The sequence below is a fragment of the Colossoma macropomum genome, unplaced genomic scaffold, assembly GCF_904425465.1.
Source record: "Colossoma macropomum unplaced genomic scaffold, Colossoma_macropomum, whole genome shotgun sequence".
Taxonomy (NCBI): Eukaryota; Metazoa; Chordata; class Actinopteri; order Characiformes; family Serrasalmidae; genus Colossoma; species Colossoma macropomum.
Genome location: NW_023494791.1, coordinates 46,519,730 through 46,538,484, shown reverse-complemented (window position 1 = coordinate 46,538,484; position 18,755 = coordinate 46,519,730). Strand labels below are relative to the sequence as shown.

Below are 18,755 nucleotides of genomic sequence, written 5' to 3'. Positions count from 1 at the left end.
GAACCCTTGAAAAACCATCATTTTTAAGTGTGTAGGTTGTAGAATGTGATCACCTTATTATTTATATTAGCCGACACTCTTTAAAGCTCTCTGAGCCTTTAGAACAATTCTCTACATTAGTTACCTCTATGTTTACAGTACTGTGCAAAAGTCAGAGACCACTCTTCATTTATTTCATTTCCAGGTAAAACAACCATTAAGCAGACACTATTCAGTGTCAGGAAAGATCATTAATTAATACTAATTACACAGAAGCCTCAACAACTAAATCAAATAATATCACATTTGTTCAGTGAGTCACTCTTCACCTTTATCCCAGCTTCCATTCTTTTCAGGAGACTCACTTTCAGCTCCTCAAAGAATCTGCAGACACACCTCCAAAGTTCAGTCTTAGAAGCTGGTTGATCATTTTCTGAAGTAATCAAACACATTCAGTGGTGTTGAGGTCTGGACTCTGGGGTGGTCAGTCCATTGTTCAGCTTCTTTGTTTGATGTGTCCGTCTCCTTTTCTCAGTGAGGTTCTTCTTGACAGCTACACATCCTTTCAGACCCACAGCGCTGAGTCGTCTTCTCACAGTGGAAGGATGGACAGAAACACCTGTGGATGTTTTCAGATCTGAAGCAGCTTGATTTTCTCCTCTCTCTCAGAGATGAAAGCGTTAAGTGCTGTTTATCTGATGGGGGCAGTTCTGGGGTCTACCAGGTCTTCCAGGTGGTTGTTAGGAGGCACATTTTCTCTGTAGCTTTTAATCAGTTTTCTGAACTCCAGTTTTGGAAACTTCTGTATATTTAATCACCTCAGAAATATCTCCTGAAAAAACATGCACACGTAAAAAAGATGGTTCTTCAAGGGTTCTTTAGTAAAGACAGTCTGTCTGTTTAGAACCATGAGTTCTATTTAGAACAATTTAATGGGTAAGTGGTACTTTGCATGGTGAAATGGTTCTTCAGATTGATGGATAACGTGTTGTATATGGTTCTGCGTAGAGCCTTTTTGAAAATGGTTCTATTTAACACCAAAAAGGGTTCTGCTATGGTTACAAGCTTGAAATCATAACAATAGAAAAGCCCTTTTTGTTGCTATATAGAGCCTAGGCTCACAAAAAGATGGTTCTTTAAGGGTTCTTTTGTGCAGACAGTGGTTGTATATAGAACTGTGAACATTCAAAGAACCATTTGCATGATTAAAGGGTTCTTTGCATCATGAATCTGACAGAGAATGTGTTGTATATGGGTCTAACCTTTTTAAAAAGGGTTCTATATAGCACCAAAAAGGGTTCTGCTTTGTTATGATGTCAAGCTTGTAACAATACAAGAGCTCTTTTTGGTGCTATATAGAACCTTTTTAAAAAAAGGCCCTGAACAGAACCATATACACATTCTCCATTAATCTAAAGAACAATTCTATGATGCAAAGAACCCTTTAAGCATGCAAATTGAGTGTTTGAGTGTTTATAGTTCTATATAGAACCACTGTCTTTACTGAAGAACCCTTAAAGAACCATCTTTTTTTTTTAGAGTGTAGAAAAAAAGTCTCTGACTTTTGCACACGATCATAAATATACACATATATATGTCAGCGGGGCTCTAATGTTTCTGTTTACCCCGCTGAAACTATGCTATAGCTGTTATATATGTGAGTCAGACAGCGTGACTTCACTGCGGTAGCGGAAATTTCCAAACCCCGCTGACACTCCTCGTGGCCACGCCCCCTCTCAAACAAACCCACGGCACGGCGCTTCTGATTGGCTGGAGCGAAGGTGTGTCATACCGTCTGGCGCGCGGCTCTCACTTACAGTATAAAAGTCGCTGCTGAATCAGAGGCGCCCTCAGAATCTCACCCCCCTTTTCTGGGAGCCGGTCTAGACCCCAGTTTCAGCATCCAAAGGACAGGGAGAAGCCGCGAGGGCTACGCAGAGGCTAAACTCGCACCCACATCGACTTTTTACACTCATTTTTTGTTTATTGTTTTCATTTTAAGTAAGTTTAACCCGACATGGCGCTGAGGGGACCTCTCTGCCGCTTCCTCCGGTCCACGCTGGGCTCCTGTCAGCACAGCCGGGCTCACTCCGTGGCAGTTTTGGGAGCTCCGTTTTCCAAAGGACAGGTACGTCTCACCTCAGCTCTCATAAAACAGCGCAGCAGCTTAATGTTTCAAACCTTTTATTTGGTGAGTTTTCGATGTCAATTCAGTGCAGACTCAGCTTTGTATTACCACTTTTAGGTGCTTTAGGCGATCAAAAACATCCTAATTATTATTTTAATGCTGGCAAAGTTTGCTAATAAGTACATTTGGGCCATCAAATTGTCCTACCTACACATTTCAGTGTAGCACAAACGATTAAGTTGGCTTCGTTGTCCGAATTCTCCCGTTCCACCTTAAATAGTGCAGAAGTTACGTAACTGCTGCATCATTTAAGGTGGAACGGGAAAATTCGGGCCAGAAGCTGAGCTCCTCAGAGCACCGTTAGCTGAGGACTGTTAAAGTAGCTAGACTCTTCCACCTGACGTGACCGTATCTTTCTGTTTTTCAGAAAAGGAGAGGAGTGGAGTACGGACCCAAGGCCATCCGGGACGCCGGTCTGGTGGAGAGACTGACTAACCTCGGTGAGTTATTCTGGGGTTTAAACCGCGTTCCTGCAGCCGGGACCGCCGCCGGCTTTCAGCTCCACACTGATGGAAGCGTGAGCGACGGTTACACCAGCCACCGCTTTCGGGGTCACGTGGCGGGGAGAGGGGGCTCCCCATTGGTCGCCTTCCCCAGATTCGTTCTAGAACACATGTACGTTGAGAACGTTCGGCTTAGAACGTTGGCGCGTTACACGTTGTTCGTTTGGAACGCTTTAAAGTTGTGTCTCGCGCGCGAGGGAGATGGCACGCACGCGTGCCTGGCTGCGTCATCCCCTGCCCCTCCCACGCGCGCGCCCCACTGTCTGTCTCTCAGGGCGCGCCAGCTCGTCTTATGTAACTTTACAGGATCATTCAAAACGAATCTTGTCGGGCTGTTTTGGTTGAATCTGGATCTGACTGGATCCGGTTTTACTGTCAAGGGTGCATTACTGTGCTTAGGAGTCCCCTTATTTATTAGGTTTAACGTTAATGTTGATCTTAAGCTTAATGCTAATGTTGTACATGTAGTTTTTTTTTTTACTAAGTTGTAAAGTTAACATTCAGTATCATATTTTAAAAGTGGAGATCAAATCTGAAGACAGATAACGTGACAAAAAAATGTAAATAAATAATTAGAGTGTGTTCTTTAGCATTTTATTTACTTCTTGTTCACAGAATTCTTGAAATATTGGAGAGGGGCGTCCTTTCAGTGAATAGTTAGTAATGTTTAAATGCACGCTTTTCAGGTTGTTATTGTGTATGTAAGACAGCAGACTTTTGAACACGAGTGTAAATGGTTTTGTTTTTTTTCCCTCTCTTTCAAAAAAAAAAGAACAAATCAGACTGTGTTTGCGAGTAAAAGTATGCAAATATGGTAGGATTCAAATGAGCTCTTTGAAATGTTCATCTAAAAAATTTTATTCAGGGTGGTTTGGTGTGAAACGCTCCGTTCTTGTCAGAATGGTTCACAGTGGTGGTAATAGGAACCAGACGTCCACCTCTAAAAGCTCCCTCACACAGAGTTACTACATGAAATGGTTATGAATTCCCTGTCTGAGCTTTGAGCAGGTTTTACTATCATAAAACAATCTACACTGTTTTTCCATCATCAACATTCCATGTAAACTCGACTGTGTAAGTTCACTGGTGGTTCCGGATAGTAAATAAAATGTCTATATTTGTGTGTAGTCATGGCGACCCCTGGTTCCTATCACCACCACTGTAAAGAAATCTGAACCAGTTCACACCAAACCGCTCGGAATGACTCTGTTTATATCGCACCCGCTGAATTAATAAGAAAAATTGCAATAAACTGAACAGGGATTAATTCCAGTCCCATTATGATGGAATGGAGATTTTCACAACGGATATGTTGTCCGTGACTGGATTGATCAGGAGAGATTTAGAGATTTGTTAGAAAAGATTAACAGTAAATTCAACTGTAAAAATGTGGACCTGCCTGGGAAACTGACCCTCTCTGTTTTTACTGTTGACCTTAACAGTTTTTTTTATTGTTAATCTGGTTATTTCACTGTTAAAATAGAGTCCTTTTATATTTAAACTGTCTATTTTCTACTTTTTAAATTATGTGCTCTTCTCGTTATCATTTATATCAGAATTTCATCAGCACTTGTAGTGCGGTTTTGAATTAGCCTGAAAGGCTGAAGTGTGTGGGGTGATGCTCCGACCTTTAGAGGACAATTTGTGATTTTGTTCAGTCAGGTTTCCTTTTATAATCCTTTAATTTGGGATTAAATTAATTTAAAAAGGGATTAAAGAGGCACAGCGTAATGGCTGTAGTGGAACTGTAACTGTGGCAGTGTCCAGCTTTATGCTGGGAATGTGCAAAGTCACTGTGGATGGTCTTTAAGTCAGCTGGCAAAGGGATAAACATTACATAGTGTTCAGGGATGTTATGCAACTCTGTGTCCAGCATGTAATAGGATAGTACAGGCTATCTAAAGCCCAGGCTTTTTTTTTTCCATTGAATGTGAACAAGCGACTCACTTTTGGCATCAAACCAACACCCTGTTTAGCTCTTAACCACTTCACCACAGAAGGGTAGAGGTACAGCCAGCGTAGGCCTACGAATGTCCTTATCGGAAATTTAGGAAATCCTCATCATATTAATATTAATTTTAGTCTTTGGTCATGTGGTACTATATTTATGTGTTATAGAAAATATGCGCACTGGTACAAAAGTTTAACAACATAAAAAAATCAGTTTGGTTGCAGCCACATGTATAAACTGATTCTCGACAATTAAGTTATAGGAAAGTTAACATCTGGAATTTCATATTTTAAAATCTGAAGGCCGATAATGTGACAAAAAATGTAAATGTAAATCAATAATTACTGTGTGTTCTTTAGCATTTTGTTCATTTCTTGTTCAGAGAATTCTTGAAATTTTGGAGAGAGCGTCCTTTCAGTGAATAGTTAGTAATGTTTAAATGCACACCGTTCAAGATGTTATTCTGTATGTAAAATAACAAAAAGATTTCTGGCAAATTTTTGGTTTTAGTTCCTCACTTTCAAATATAAAAAAGAAAAAATCAGATTTATTTGCGAGTAAAAGTATGTAAATATTGACAGGATTCAAAAAAGCTCTTTGAGATGTTCATCTAAAAAATAACTATGCAAAATATTATCACTTCAGACCAATCATGCTTTTTAGTGTTAATCTCAGGTTCTCAGCTAATATTAACCTTTTTCAGTGTTACTCTTAGGTTTACACCTTTCTGTCAGGTATGCTGTTTTTGTCAACCTTTTGTTTTTTGTTTTTTTTTACTCGGCCTTTGAAGTAGAATTTAGCTGATTTTCCAAACTTTTTGCATAATTTAATCATTAAGATGTCACAGAGTCAGTGGTTTGGTGTGAAATGCTCTGTTCTAGAGAAACTTACAGAGTCAGAATGGTCGACAATTAAGTTGTAATAAAGTTAACATCCAGAATTTCGTATTTTGAGGCAGATAACGTGACAAAAAAACGTAAGTGGATAATTATCCTGCGTTCTTCGGCATTTTATTCCCTTCTTGTTCACACAATTCATGAAATATTGAAGAAAACATTTAAAAAAATGTTAATAGTGGTGAGTTAGTAATGTTTAAATGCACACTGTTAAGTTGTTGTTGTGTATACAAAATAACACGATTTGTGGCAAACTTTTGAACAGTTTCAGTGCTTTTCCCTCACAAAAAATCAGGGTTTTTTGAGAAAGTATGCAGATATTGACAGGATTCAAACTGGCACATTGCAAAACTTCATCTCTTCAGACCCATCAGGGCACGTTCTGAGATTTTTTCTTATCATATTACATTTTTTTCCGTATATTAACTGGGTTACCCAACTTTCACACTTCTTGAAAGTTTCCTGTGATTCCAGCAAAAATCTTTGAATCTTTGAGTGGAAGGTGCTGTGAAGGGAACGTGCTGGGTGAAGTCTTGTTAAAAGCCCAGCAACACTGCAGGCTTGTCGCACCATGAAAGAACTGGTGCAAGGACGAGTCCTGGTGCATGTGTGCTTGACCTGCGAGGAGCCTTCGAACGCTTTGACCATACTGGACGCACAGTCGAGAGAGTCATAGCAGAAGCCTCCAATCACACAAATGATATGTAATTACATACAGTTCGTAATGTTGACATCGTGTTTCACATCACTGCGGCTGCAGCATTTGGGCGTGTCAGGACAGGCCGCTGCTGTGGCGTAGATGGAGCTGTAACCAGAGTGAGGCGGTTTCCTAAACGGATGAATGCAATTCTCTCCTGTCGAAATCAGCTGAGTGTTTTTGTACTGGAAAGAACGGAGTGGCCACAATTTCTGGGTAACTGTGTAACATCTAGAAGCAGTCAGTTCCCTTTCTGATGCTGACATTACGTCTAGGAACTGAAGTGGACAGTTTGTTAGTCATTATCGCAATAGTGGTAATACTGATTGCATAAGGCAAATATGCAAATAAGCCATCTAACCAATCACAAATCCATTTTTTATTCAGCCTCATACATTTGTGAGTGTTTTGATTAATCAGTGCTTAACAAACACAATTTTTGGTCAAAGTAATACGGGCCAGTCTTGAGTTCACTACTGGGTTTTTAGTGTATAGCAAAAAATGATCTCAGATGTAATACACAGTAATTGCAACATGATATTTTTTGTCATGTAGCCCTGCCTAGTGGGTTAAGCATTGATGATGCTTTCATTGTCATCATAAATTAGGTTTCAATGTGCTTTTTTGAGTATATAATGGGTATTTTAGTATGTAGAACACTATCATAAAGATTTAGACCTATTATAGAGAGCCTGTAAACAACCAATGTACAGTAACTGAATAAGTGGCATAGAAAAGAGTGTATCAGCCCATTAAGCCTTCCCTTTTTATGTCATTGTGTTATTTTTCCCATTTTTTTTTTCTTCTTAAATGCTGTATTTCTGCAAAATAAAAAAGGCCATGAAATGTTGGACGAATGCCATGCAGCACTGCAGGCGTGTTGCACCATGAAAAAGTGATGCAATGATGAGTCCAGTTGCATTCGTGCTTAGCAGGCCGCCTATGAGGAGCCTTCAAAACACTTTGACCATATTGGACGGACAGTCAGGAGTCATGGCAGAAGTCTGATATGTAATTACATACAGTTCGTAATGTTGACGTCCTAATTCACATTTAAAAGTCTTCATGTAGGTTTTCTTAAATGGGCTTGACTGTTTTGCTGGTGCACTTTGTCTCTTCCAGATGTTTACAGTTGTTGCTTACAAATGTTAGGAAAAATAAAATATCGTGATGTTGTACATGGTGAAAACATTGTATCCCAATGTTATCTTTTTGCCGTACCGCCCACCCTTAGGTCTTGTCTGCTACCCTAAGATGGTGATTCTAAAACAAGAATCTGGCATTTATGGCACATAAAGCGGTGGCTCAGACCTACAGAGCAGTTCACACACTGCACTCCATACATGCTCTGAACTCCTTTTCCATCCAAAAGCATGGCCTGCGTTTGCAGCGCGCTCGTTTTACTGGTTTAAATGGGGCTGTGATGTTCCAGTCTATTCCTGTCTGGATGCGACTGTAAATTGTTGGAGGGCATCACTGGATTTGGAGGAGACAAGTAATACAAAACCAGTCGGCCCACTTGCCCCACCCTCGACTCAATGGGGTCCATCCAGCATAGTTGCTTACAAACACTTACCCCAGGCCCCACCCCTCACACATACACAAACCCACAAACATCACTTTGTTTACCTCGTTCCAACTCCACGCCCTGCAGGATCTGGCCGACAGTGGCTTTGCCCACTCACTGCAGCCCAGTTTCCACACATTCGTTCTGTGATGGTAAGCAGTCTGGGCTTCTGGGGGCCCTGAGAAACCTGAGCACAGGACTATGGGAAATGGGGCAGGTGGAAAATGCCCCGTCAGGCATCCCCAAACACGATCGAGTAACAGCTGCCTTTGCTTGCCACCCAGAGGGAGTGGGCGAGGTGTGTGCTTGGTCAGAGTTAGGTGGGAGTGGTCGGGGCGGGGCACATACCTGTTTTTAAATAGCTGAGGGACCAACATTGCTGAAAATAAGTGATCGCTGATTACTACAATTAGAAACTGTCGCACTGCAGTATGCTCCGGACATTTTTTGCTACCAGACATTTTTATTTATTTTATTTTATTATTATTATTATTATTATTATTATTATTATTATTAATTTTCGTCGCTGGTGGTTTCAGCCATGAAGTGTGATCATAGAAAATAAGAGGCCAAGACAACGACACAACTCTGCTGTGACTGTTCCTACACACTAAAAATGATGGTTCTTCAAGGCTCATTTAGTAAAGAAAATGGTTCTATATTAGAACCATGAACAGTAGAAGAACCCTTCGGATGATTAGAGTTCTCTGCATTGTGAAGGAGTTCTTCAGATTGATGGAGAACGTGTTTTTATATGCTTCTATATGGAGTCTTTTTGAAAAGGGTTCTTCTATTGTTACAGGCTTGACATCATAACAATAGAAGGACTTCTTTTGGTGCTGTATAGAACCCTTTTTGAAAAGGTTCTCTATAGAACAATCTGCAGCACATTCTCCATCAATCTGAAGAACTATTTAGCGATGCAAAGAACCCTTTAATCATGCAAAGGGTTCTTTGAGTGTTCATGATCCTACATAGAATCATTTTCTACTTCACTTTATTTACTAAAGAACCCATCATTTTTAAAAGTGTAGAGAGCAACAGCAATTAAAATGCAGAGAAATCAGGGCTCCACAGATCCGGTTTTAAAAAGGTCACAAATTATATTAAATTGTACATTTTAAAATTGGTCTTAAGTCTTAAATTCTAAAATAAAACTGGTTTTAAAAAAACACATTGTCTATATTAAACAATTCAGAATAGTCTGACAACCAGAAATATTCAACCGACACCCAACTGAAAATGATCACTGTTCTGATATGGTAAATATTAATCTATTTTTGCTGTCTGAACAAAACCTTGTTACTCCAAACTTTTAAAGGGAGTTAATAACCAGATATGGTTGCACCATCAACACAATGTGAAGGGATCATTATCCTAAATATGAAAACAGACAAATATGGAGATACAATATCATATTTGAGTTTGTGTGCACTGTTGTGTGGCGGAATCGGCATTATTTTTCCATTGTTGAGGCCTTGGAGACATTTAAAAAGCATTAAATTTATTTTAGAAATTGTGCAGCAATCCTGAAAATATGACAAAAACAGTCTGGTACTACTTTTCTTTTCAACATTTATTTAGTGAAGATAAGAGTCATGTATTTTTACCAGCTTATTTCCAGGAAAAAAATGATCACAGCTACCTGGCTAGGATTATTTTTTAACCATGCTATTGGTAGACAGTGTCTGTGGCTGACCCACCCAAGAATACATCACATCAACCTGTAGTTCAGAATCCTGAAGGATAATGAAGCTGTATTAAGAGCTTTAATCAAAAACTACCACTACCAGCTGCAGTCTGTCAATGAAGTTGTTTTGTCTGCTTCTCCAGAATTCCCAGTTCATGATTTCGGAGACCTGAGCTTCCAGCACTTGGAGAAAGATGACCACTTCATGCATGTTCCCTTCCCACGCACGGTTGGACCGGCTACTCAACTGGTGTCTGGGGCCGTGAGCAGGGCTGTAGGAGCGGGACACACCTCCATCATGCTTGGAGGAGACCACAGGTATGTCCTCACCACTGACGGTTACATTTCCGCCTAAGGTTATAAATTTAATAATGGTTAAATTATAACAGCCCTTGCTAAAGAACTGAATTGCCCTTGGCAGCAGCACAGTTTGTTCAGCTTGATAAAACTGACTTAACAGGTTACCAGGAACTTGTACCTGAATGGCAGTTTCTCTGAATAGACTATATGAGGTGCATTTATGTCAAAAGGATGCCACGTAGTCAGCCTGACATTCTTTATTGTTGGGCTGATCGCACTATGCAATAAATCTTTCTTTCATATGCAGCCCTGGGCTGAAAGAAAACTTACATAACAAACGTATAGCAGGAATGAAACTGACGTGCTGGTTTTACCCTTGCAGCTTGGCCATTGGCTCAGTGGAAGGCCACGCCCAGCAGTGTCCAGACCTTTGTCTGATTTGGGTTGACGCCCATGCAGACATCAACACCCCACTGACCTCACCGTCTGGAAACCTCCATGGCCAAGCCGTGGCATTCATGCTCAAAGAGCTGCAGGACAAGGTGAGCCATCTGTATATCTAACCCTCAAATCTATCCTGATAGGCCTGATGTTATATAACCGCGGTCATTCAAAGCACTTTCATGGTACTTTTCCCAGAGACGTATATGAACATCTCCAAGCCTGGCACAGTTCCTTGTAGACACACTGATACCTCAGATGAGCAGTAGAACAGTGTTTTATCACTTAACACAAACAGCATTTGAACTGACCTGGACTGAAAGCATCTGTCCACCAAAAGTAACAATGTTTTCTCAAAACATTCATTCATTCTTCTTCAAGAAAGTTTCCCCCCCTAGCAATGTAGTCAAGACATGTTTTGCATAGTTTTGCATTGGAGCTGTGAGGCTAATGTAGCTATTACAGCCCATTCAGACTCACTTGCATGGTTTCTCACACTGCATGTCGTGTTTTATCTGTAAAATCAAACAGCAAACAATGCAATCTGGCCAGGTACTAGTTGTCAATGCTTGTTAACAACATTAGCCTTTAAAAAAAAAAAAAGTTTTTCCCCTGACCTCATCTTTTTATGTTTGGCTGCAGATGCCAGATGTTCCTGGTTTCTCCTGGATGAAGCCTTTTCTCAGTGCCAGAGATCTGGTCTACATAGGCCTGAGAGATGTGGACCCAGGCGAGCAGTAAGTAGGCTACGCCGTTCTTCCAAATAAATAAATAAATAAATAAATAAATAAATAAGCAAGCTAAAAACCCCTTCTAGCCCTCCTGTTATCCTCAAATTTACTAAGATCTTTATCCTTGGGGGCAGTTTGACCCCATCAATTTAAACCTGCAGAAAGTGATTTATAATTAAAATTGTTACACGTTTGTCAGGTAAATAAATGATTGACATCACGTTAAACATTAAATGGGGTGAAACTGAGCCCAAAGATAACAGGAGACCTAGATGGCCAGAAGCCACACTTTCTAGAGGACCACATTTAATCCCAAGCCACACTTTAAGCCTCTCTTCTCGCCTGTTGTTAGTTGTAGTTCTCTCCATTGCGTCCAGGAAGATAGAAGAGATTGCAAAAAGAACACAATGAGTGTACGAGACAAGCTTCTTCAGCAGTCTCTCAGACAAGTTAACAAAGGACGTGGTCACTGTAGACCAGTGGCTTCCAATCGTATCCGAATAGAGCCTGTGTGGCTGCAGGTTTTCATTATAAACAAGTTCGAGCTCACCTGACTCCCCTCATAAAACACTTCAGTCCAAACAACTGATCACATGTTCTTCCTGCCTGGTTGGAATGAAAACTTTGCAGATAAGACCGGACGTTCCTGGTGCAGACGTTTTGTCATCATACTGATAGCAATAATTACAGCTCTGCAAGATCAGACCATGAGGCAGAGCTTATATCACGCCATCCAACTCTCAGAACAAAGGACAAGCACCAAAATGTTCTAATTGGTCATGACCTGTTCTTATCTGTTCTTTTCAGTGTCATTCTGAAGAACCTGGGAATACAGTACTTCTCTATGAGGGACATCGACAGGATGGGCATTCAGAGAGTTATGGAAGTTACACTGGATCATCTCCTGGCAAGGTACACAGAGTTTATATGCAACATATATATTACTATAACTAGTCTCCCTACAGATAGAAACTCTCTGAAACAGTAACCTTTTAAACGGTAATCTCTTAATGCAACTTTAAAAAGTTGACTTGATTTTAACTTTTAAAATTATTTAATGATTTCTTCAGGTTTAAAGCGCCAAGGAATTTTGATCTTACTGGACATTCTCTGGCTTGGACTATCAGCCTAGCTAAATTTGTGCTGTGACAATTAGTGAAGGTAACATTTCTCCTTCGTTACCACTCACAGAAAACAACGTCCCATCCACCTGAGCTTTGACATCGATGCATTCGATCCGGCTCTGGCCCCCGCCACAGGAACTCCTGTTAATGGGGGACTGACCTACAGAGAGGGCATCTACATCACAGAGGAGATCCACAACACAGGTAGCGTATCTAGATACATGTCATTCTTTATGTCTTGTTTTTTTACCTTCGCCACAGCTAGCTAACTTTTCAATGCAGTGAAAACCCAAGTCTCGTTAAGCCAGACTAAAGCCTTGGGTTCACTACACGACTTTAAAGTCTTAACAGATTATAGAAGACTGGGCATCTCACACCATCAGACTGGTTTTTGTTACCAGTTACTAGGAGACCTAAATAAACAAAGGTGGAGCTGCTACTGCTTTTCTCTGCCGTTTGTGCTGAACACTTAAACATGCTTAAGTGAGACTCATGGGTTTAAAATGTGATCAGTCTGCTATTTTTTAGTTTTAAACATACATAACTCGGTTGTGCTTGTGCCTCAAATTGAGCTCATTAAAAAGCTTCGCTCCACCCGTGAGAGACTTTTTGCCATTTTTGCTTTGTTTACTTCTTGTATTTTTTTTCTTTCATGCTCAGTTTTCAATGGCTGTTGCGGGAATCCGTTCAGATTGAGTCGTTGACCAGTTTAGACTAGATTAGCTCAGAGTTGTGTTGAAAAACTTGTGATAAACTGTGACTGGTTTGAAACGCAATCGGGAGGCAGTAAATCTGAGTCTGCGCCCCTCACACACGACTCGATTCTCTCCAGCTGTCGACTCTGACAGACTACGGACTAGAGCCGACCAGCCCAGACTCGGCCAGACTGAGAATCGGGGGTAAAATCGGGGTAAAAGTCGTGAGGTGTAACCCCGGCTATAGAAAACATTTGTACTTTTAATCAAAACAGTATTTGGTGCCGGAACATCAGTAACGTCTGTCCTACAGATTTCTTAAGATATTTTCTTTTCTCCACAGGGCTGCTGTCAGCGATGGACCTGGTCGAGGTGAACCCCGTGCTGGGAGGAGGTCCTGAAGCGGTGGAGGCTACAGCCAGCCTAGCAGTGGATGTTATTGCTTCGGCTCTGGGTCAGACGCGCGAAGGCGCGCATGTCGCCCTGCAGGAGATTCCTGCACCCAAAGAGGACACGGAACAACTCAGACTGTAGAACAGCTGCCAGTCACTCGAGGACTTGGAAAAACATAGGAACCACTTGGCATTCCAAACTTTGAACAGACAAACACAATTTGCACAAAACTGTAAACAAGATGACATTTATGGTGCACAGGAGGAAGAGTTATCAATCTTAAACTACACAGCAGTCCGTCTGAGTGAGGTACCTGCATAGAGGGAAAGCGCTACCCTCTGAAATAAAAAGCGGCAGCTGCATAGATGTAGAAACGTAGCATGAACATAAAAGGACTGGCACCAACTCGTACCAGCCAACAGATGGAGACGTACCAGTACCATCACCCAAAATCAGTACTGGCCCTGATGGGGGCACATAAGGACTGTATTGATGCTACAGTGTTGTTAAATGGGAAATTTAATCAGTTGGTTAACAGACTTGGCCAATAATGGGAGAAAGCATAACAGATCTATGCAGATGTAACATACAGCAGTGATTAATCAGTGCTAACGTAGTATCAGCTAATATGGTAGCTAATAATAATGTGTACTGGTACATCCCCACTAACATCTGTTGAAGTGAGTTGGGTTGCGGAAATGGTTCAGTCCTAAAATATGCATATTCATGAGTGACTGCCTCCAAAGGAGAGGCAAAAAAAGTTGTGTGTGCTTCATTGACGTGTTCTGTCTGCTGCAACTCTTCGCTTTCAGTTGGAAAAGATCGGCAGCAGACCCACTGACTGAGTTTCATTTTCAACAAGACATGTTTGCACTTTTGGACCAGACATGGTTTGAATGTAATTTCTTTAGTGTTGTTACTTTTTTGTTTGTTTTTTTTTAAAACAGTAGATTCTACTTGAGTGATTTTTACTTGACTGTAGTTGCAGATGATTCTTTTAAGTAGATGATCTCTTTCCTCAAAGAACCAAGTTCAAAATAGTGTACCTGAATTTGTAATTGTACTTTAAAAGTACAACCTACTTCCTTTCTTTGCAATGCCAAGTCTCATGGCGTTCAGCTCACTTTCATTCTCCTTTTTAATCTGTTTACTCTTTTAAGTAATGTTTCCATTTTGTTGTCCTGTTTGAAAAAAACTATTTATGTTGTAATAAACTGTTAAACTCATGCTGGCCTTGATTCAGTACCTGACGGCACATGCACCTCCTGCGACTATTAAGGCAGTAAAACACTGCTCACACAAAATCAACCAGTTTACATTCTCATTTTCCACCAGTGAGCTCTGAAACAGCCTAATGGACACTACCATTCATGAAGCCAACAGGCTGAAATCTGTAGTCCAGCTTCACTGTAACAGTGAGTGTGTTTACATGCACTTATTAATCCAATAACTGTGGAAAAGCAGATTTTGTCAGTAATCCGATCAACGCATTTACATGCTCTTCAGTAATCAGATAATGGGAAACTCCAGGCCTACATGAATCAGGCAGTGATCAGATTTCTGCTTTGCAACCAGCCAATAAACGTACAGAAGAAGACGTGACATAAACGTAATGTAAAACTCAAAATCCATGCTGTGGTTTTTAAAAAACATCACGCCACTTTACCTGAAAATATGAACATACATCATCTAGAAGATGAGGAATATTTAAATCCTTCATTTTGTCAAGCATGTAGTCGGTTTCAGCGTCGCTCCAAAAGTGTTTTACTGCGTCTAGTGGCGACACTGCTGGCTTATTTCTGGTACCACAGTCTGTTTTCACACATGCTCAGACTGAGAAATCCAAAAGAAATCAGAGTAAGAGTTTACATGCACTGAGAAATCTGATCACTGAGCTAAAATCCAGCCTCTTTATCAGATTTCTTCATCAGATTTCTAGACCTTACTCCGATCTAAGAAATCAGAGCATGCTGTTTACATAACCATTTGACTAATCAGATTACTGCAGAAATCCGATTATGATTGGATTACTGAGTGCATGTAAACGCACTCACTCACTGTAGTTACAGTCCCCAAACAACAGGGAAGCACCGATCCCACCTTTTCTCTCCCGACTCCGATACCTGGAGATAGCAGATAACTTGGTATCGGCCGATACGATACCAGTGCACTTTTTCATTCAAGCCAAAATCTGTATACCCCACTGCAGAGAACTGTTTAGGATCCTACTTCTATATACAGTTGTGTGCAAAAGTTTTGGCACCCAGCCAAGCTATATAATGTGTTGATGTTAGAAGTGAAAAGAAGTGAACATAAGCAGCTATTTTTATGTTTTCTGTAAATGTTAATCCACATTTACTTTATATTTGATTAAAAATACATGAATAAAATGGGATTTGTGGCATGTGCAAAAGTTTGGAAACCCCCTTTGGTATATACTGCAGCTTGAAAGTGCTTTTTGCCAGCTAGAAGTCTTTCTGGTCTTGTTTTAGGAATTCTCACCCACACAGAATACTTCACAGAATACTTCCAGTGCTGCAGCATTCCTGGGCAGTCTTGCATGCACGGCATGTTTAGGATCGACCTACAGATTTTTAATGATGTTTAAGTCATGGGACTGTAGCGGCATTCCAGAAGCTTCAGCTTCTGTTTCATAAGGTAATTCATGGTGCATTTTGAGGTGCTTTGGATCGCTCTCTTGTCGTGCAAGCTTTTCAGCTTCAGTTTCTTGACTGGCTTTGTCACATTTGCCTCCAGAATTTGCTGATATTTATGTGTAATCCATTCTTCTATCTACCTGTGCAATGTTTCCTGCCACTGGCTGCCACACAACCTCAAAGCTTTAAAGATTCAGCCCCATGCTTAACAGTTGGCAAGGTGTTCCTTTCTTCAAATGATTTTCATTTTTTTCCCTCCAAACGTACCTTTGGTCACTGTGGCATCGGTATTTTTACCTTCCTGCAGGTCCTTTGCTGTCATATGGGGGTTTTGCTTTGCCTTTCTAGCCAACTTACGAGCAGTTATATTAGGGAAGTTGTTATTCCAGATCTTACCTTGACTTCCACAGATCCCCTTCACTGCCATTTCAATTAATTTTACATAATTTGCTGTGGTTGTGTTTACTTCTTTTCACTCCAATAATGAACAAAATGTGAAATTTGACCAGGGGTACTCAAACATTAGCATTAGCATACAACTGTATAAGGTAACTCGTAGCTTTAACACATCGTTTCATTACAAAAGAGGAAAGTAGTCTTTAATATTAGCATATATATTTCGCTGTTGTCAGAAGACAGAAGAAAACCTTGCATCTCCAAAATGATGACTTTACGGGAGAAGGAAAAAAACTACTTTTCTTTTAATGTAAGTCAATAAAACCAGACATTTTTCCAAGGCTTTTTGGGACTTTTTTTTTGGTCCATTAATCATGAAATTTACACACAATGTTAAGGGCAACAGGCCTTTTCAAAATATGTCAAAAATACTTTTTTGTTTTCCTTTTATTTTTTTTTATTATTGAGTTTCACTGCTGGTCCCTGTTCTCTACTGCTTTTATTGTTGTTATTATTATTATAACCAATTTATTCTGTTGCTTTCTACTGTTATTTAGGGTGTTGGGTATACTTGGGGTGCACTGTTATGAGAACTGTGGGCTGATGCAGATATTTGGCATTTTACATATACATATCTGCTGATATATAAATATTCATAAAATGTACAAACTGGGACTAAATACACCTGGACTAGCAAAAACGTATTTGTAGAGGGTTACAAATGGAGTACAATGACTAAAATGCAGATACTTTTGTGCAGTAACACAGCACAGCACACCACCTAAACATTCTGTTCTTCTCGACTTCAATAAATACAAATCTAAACATCTGCTCATATTTTATAAGCAATAATCTGATTAGCTGACACTGATATATTTCTAATACCATCATACATCCCTGTTCGATACTGTGTAAACTGGTCTTGAGCTTCATGCTATGTAAAAGCATTCTTTTTATTATTTGCTACTATTTTTATTTATTTTTTATTGTTTTTTGGAAGGAGGGGTGGTGAAGAGATTCAGATTTTAGTACAACTAGTTCATTGGCTTCTACACCATCAGTCTAGGCTTGCTGACCTGCCGTTTCATTTCTTTCCATGGTAGCACAGCGCTGAGCTCCAGCTGTGATTTTGACCGCAAATGGCAGCGCATGGAAGTCGGTGGGTCAGTGGGTTACTGTAGGTCAGGATCAAATGTTATAGATGGCCGGCTAATTCCACAACAACAGGTGTTCCTCAGACTCTGCTCCTAGCCATGTCCGAGTGTGACCAGTCAAAACATACACATACATATACAAACACATTCATGCTCCACCCACCAACCCAGGCTTTACATAACTAACTGCATGTGTTGTTCTGCTCCTCTTTGATAACCCTGGGTGACGCACTTGTCTGAACACACAAACACCATCCTAACTAAACAGGACCTGCATCATGGAAACTCACATTCTCCTTGCTTTGTTATACGTTTACCTGTAATACGTAAAAGTTATTGAAGTCATCTTAAGTTCACATATACACTGATCAGGCATGACATTATGACCACCTCCTTGTTTCTACGCTCATTGTCCATTTTATCAGCTCCACTTACTATATAGGTGCACTTTGTAGTTCTACAGTTACAGACTGTAGTCCATCTGTTTCTCTGCATACTGTGTTAGCCCCCTTTTACCCTGTTCTCCAGTGGTCAGGACCCCGATGGACCCTCACGGAACAGGTACTGTTTGCGTGGTGGATCATTCTCAGCACTGCAGTAACACTGACTCACTGTCCACTCCATTAAACGCACCTGCGTTGTTGGTCCACCCTGCAGATGTAAAGCCAGAGAAGATAGCTTATCTCTTGCTGTACAGTATGAGCTAATCATCCTCTATTGGTGGTCACAGGACAAGTGGATTGGACACAGCAGTGCTGCTGGAGTTATTAAACACCTCAGTATCACTGCTGGACTGAGAATAGTCCACCAACCAAAAATATCCAGTCAACAGCGTCCTGTGGGCAGCGTCCTGTGACCACTGAGGAAGGACTAGACAATGATTAGCTCATACTGTACAGCAAGAAATGAGTCTCTGGCTTTACATTTACAGGGTGGACCAACAACGCAGGTGCGTCTAATAGAGTGGACAGTGAGTGGACACAGTGTTTAAAAACTCCAGCAGCACTGCTGTGTCTGATCCACTCAGACCAGCACAACACACACTATCACACCACCACCACGTCAGTGTTACTGCAGTGCTGAGAATGATCCACCACCCAAACAGTACCTGTTCTGTGAGGGTCCATGGGGGTCCTGACCACTGAAGAACAGGGTAAAAGGGGGCTAACAAAGTATACAGAGAAACAGATGGACTACAGTCTGTAACTGTAGAACTACAAAGTGCACCTATATAGTAAGTGGAGCTGATAAAATGGACAATGAGCGTAGAAACAAGGAGGTGGTCATAATATCATGCCTGATCGGTGTATATCCGTTTACTGAGCCTACAGCAGTTTGGCACCGCCCATTACTCTGAAGTTACAAGGACAAAAATTAAAATACAACAAGGATG

The 18,755-nt window shown here is 40.7% G+C and overlaps 1 protein-coding gene across 1 annotated transcript; it reads left to right on the top strand.

Annotated features, from left to right (window-relative positions):
• Positions 1 to 1,823: 1,823 nt before the first annotated feature.
• On the top strand, positions 1,824 to 13,323 carry arg2 (arginase 2). Its single transcript, XM_036575194.1, has 8 exons — positions 1,824 to 2,107; positions 2,535 to 2,607; positions 9,615 to 9,789; positions 10,154 to 10,313; positions 10,855 to 10,949; positions 11,751 to 11,855; positions 12,135 to 12,271; positions 13,106 to 13,323. Exons 1-8 carry the CDS (start codon positions 1,997 to 1,999, stop codon positions 13,294 to 13,296), a joined length of 1,047 nt encoding a protein of 348 aa, XP_036431087.1. The 5' UTR covers positions 1,824 to 1,996; the 3' UTR covers positions 13,297 to 13,323.
• Positions 13,324 to 18,755: the final 5,432 nt, after the last annotated feature.